This window comes from Stegastes partitus, unplaced genomic scaffold, assembly GCF_000690725.1.
Source record: "Stegastes partitus isolate 25-593 unplaced genomic scaffold, Stegastes_partitus-1.0.2 Scaffold439, whole genome shotgun sequence".
NCBI classification, from domain to species: Eukaryota; Metazoa; Chordata; class Actinopteri; family Pomacentridae; genus Stegastes; species Stegastes partitus.
Genome location: NW_007578170.1, coordinates 351701 through 354366, shown reverse-complemented (window position 1 = coordinate 354366; position 2666 = coordinate 351701). Strand labels below are relative to the sequence as shown.

General features: G+C 43.2%; 1 protein-coding gene across 1 annotated transcript in view; it reads left to right on the top strand.

The window, feature by feature from the left end:
• nbas (NBAS subunit of NRZ tethering complex) overlaps positions 1–2666 on the top strand; it is a 232923-nt gene that overhangs the window by 40557 nt on the left and 189700 nt on the right. The window contains exons 16-17 of the mRNA XM_008286182.1: positions 2297–2422; positions 2502–2653. Coding sequence (XP_008284404.1) covers positions 2297–2422; positions 2502–2653 — 278 coding nt within the window. The remainder of the gene's footprint in view (positions 1–2296; positions 2423–2501; positions 2654–2666) is intronic.

The window sequence follows — 2666 nt, the reverse complement described above, 5'->3', positions numbered from 1 at the left end:
ATTTACATTGTTTTTGGTGATAAACTGTAAGTCATTTTGAACATTTTTTTAAATAATTTCTGTCAATTCTGGAGTATTTTTTGGTAATTCTGGATAAATTGTTTGATAAGTCATTTTTAATATCTCTGCATCCTTCTCATTTCTTGTGTAAAAGTCACGCTGGAGTTTTATCGAGTATCGTTTCACTTTCAACACAAATCTGAGGTGAACAAGTTGAGTGAAATGATTTATTGAAGGATTTTCCCACATTTCAGCCCCGATTATCGTCCATAAACATCACAGGGAGGCTTCAATATACAGAATATACACAACTTTGCTCCACAAATTAAAATCGATCAGGCTACAAAAAGAAAATTCCTCAATAATTGCTGTATTTTTCTCCACTAGAGCTGAAGGTTGTTGCTTCCAGCTGTTTAGGATGATTTCCTCTGAGCTTATTAATGATTTAATGCAGGATTTTTACACATTTCAGCACCGATATTCACCCAGAAGCAGTTTGCTAACGCTCCTTTCTTGCTCTACAACTTCAGATTTGGTTGATTTCATGTGATCTGGTTTTCCAGCCTGACTTGTTCTACCTCACCTGGTTTATCCTCGTTTACCCGTCGGTTCTGCTCCGTCCCAGGTTCATCCTGCCGGGCGACGTCGACCTGGATGACCTCCCTTACGAAGACCTGCTGTCTGACGACGAGGAGCTGGAGATGAAGAAGGAGAAGGAGAAGAGGAGGAGGCAGGAGCTGCTGGATAAGATCGACTTCAGCAGGTAACCATCAGTCAGACGGCCGCCGACGTTCTAATCGTTCATCAGCCGCCGTCTCGTTTTTCTCCACCGTGGGCTCATTTTTCACGACGTCCTGGAAGCAGAACGGCCGTGACCAGAAGGAGGAAGAGCTCGGAGACGTTCACGACGACGCGGTTAGAATCGGGAAAAAGGAAAATAAAGAATCTGTTGAAAAGTTGGTGCAAGAAACACAATAATTCTCACTGATGAAAAACTGTAAAATGCAAAGTAATTCCCTAAAAAAGCTCCGACTTTGTGAATCAAAGCCGCCCAACTCAGAAGCACCTTTACCTGCTCGGAGCCCGAGGCACAGACCAGCTCTAATGTGATGTAACCAAAAAAAATCTGCCTTTTTGAAAATCTCTGCTTTAAACTATGGCTGAATTTCTGCTTTTATGTCTCAGAAAAACATTTAAAATCATCCGTTGACTTTATTTCAAGGGCAGAAGGCTCCAAATTTAACGGCTTTTTTTTCCTGGTTTTTATTGATGTTTGGTTTCTGAAATGTCAGAAGAAGGAGACGACGTTTTGAAATCATCGATTTCATCAGGAATTAGTTTAAAAAGAAAGAAAATCACTCAACGACCTACGTGTTGGCAGCTTCTTCTTTTTCCTCTTCCTCCTCCTTCTTCGTCTTCTTCTTCTTCGTCTTCTTCGTCTTCTTCTTCTTCGTCTTCTTCGTCTTCTTCTTGTCTTCCTCCTTCATCTTCCTCTTCTTCTCCTCCTCCTCCTTCTTCGTCTTCTTCTTCGTCTTCTTCGTTTTCTTCTCCTCCTTCTTCTGCTTCATTTTTCTTCTCCTTTTTTTGTCTAATTGTTGCATCATTTTGACGTCTTTTTGTCTAATTGTTGCATCATTTGTGCATCTTTTAATCTAATTTTTGCATCTTTTTGTGGATAAAAATGAACCCACGGTGGATAAAAATGAACCTCGGTGGATAAAAATGAACCCACTGTGGATAAAAATGAACCCACTGTGGATAAAAATGAACCCACTGTGGATAAAAACGAACCCACTGTGGATAAAAACGAACCCACGGTGGATAAAAATGAACCTCGGTGGATAAAAATNAGACAGAAAATGACCATAAAGAGACAGAAAATGATTCTAAAAAGACACTTAAACACCCTGAAGAAACAGAAAATGACCACAAAATGAACAATCATTGACACAAAGCAACCATGAACAGACACAAAATGACAACAAAAAGACAAAATGACGACAGAGAGACAGGAATCGACCACAAAAGACTGAATCAACAACAACAAAAAGACAAACAACCAGAAACACATGTGATGCCTGAAACATGTCAGAATGACTCAGAATCACCACAAAATCCACCAAAGACACAAAACGACCACAAAGAAACTCAAAACTTTAAAATGAACGATTGTTTTCTGGTGGAGCTTCTTCTCCTCCTCGTTCCTACCAAACACACTCTGATGCTTCAGATCCGGTCCTTCATCTCGTCGCTGTCCGTTGTGTAATTCTGGTCGTCTGCTTCGTCCTTCCTGCAGATCGATAACGAGGAGTACGGCGAGGCGCTGTCGCTGGCTCAGGCCTACAACCTGGACTCTGACCTGGTCTACCAGAGGCAGTGGAGGAAGAGCACCGTCAGCATCGCCTCCATTCAGGACTACCTGGTGAGCAGATCAGCAGTAGGAACCGTATGGCTGCAGCCGACTTCCCGTCCTCATTCTCTGTCCCTGTTTATCCTCCCAGAGCAAGATCCGCAAGCGCTCGTGGGTTCTGCACGAGTGCGTGGAGCGAGTCCCGGAGAACGTGGACGCTGCCAAAGAGCTGCTGCAGTACGGCCTGAAGGGAACCGACCTGGAGGCGCTGATCGCCATCGGGAACAGGGAGGACGGAGGCAGGTGAGATGACGGG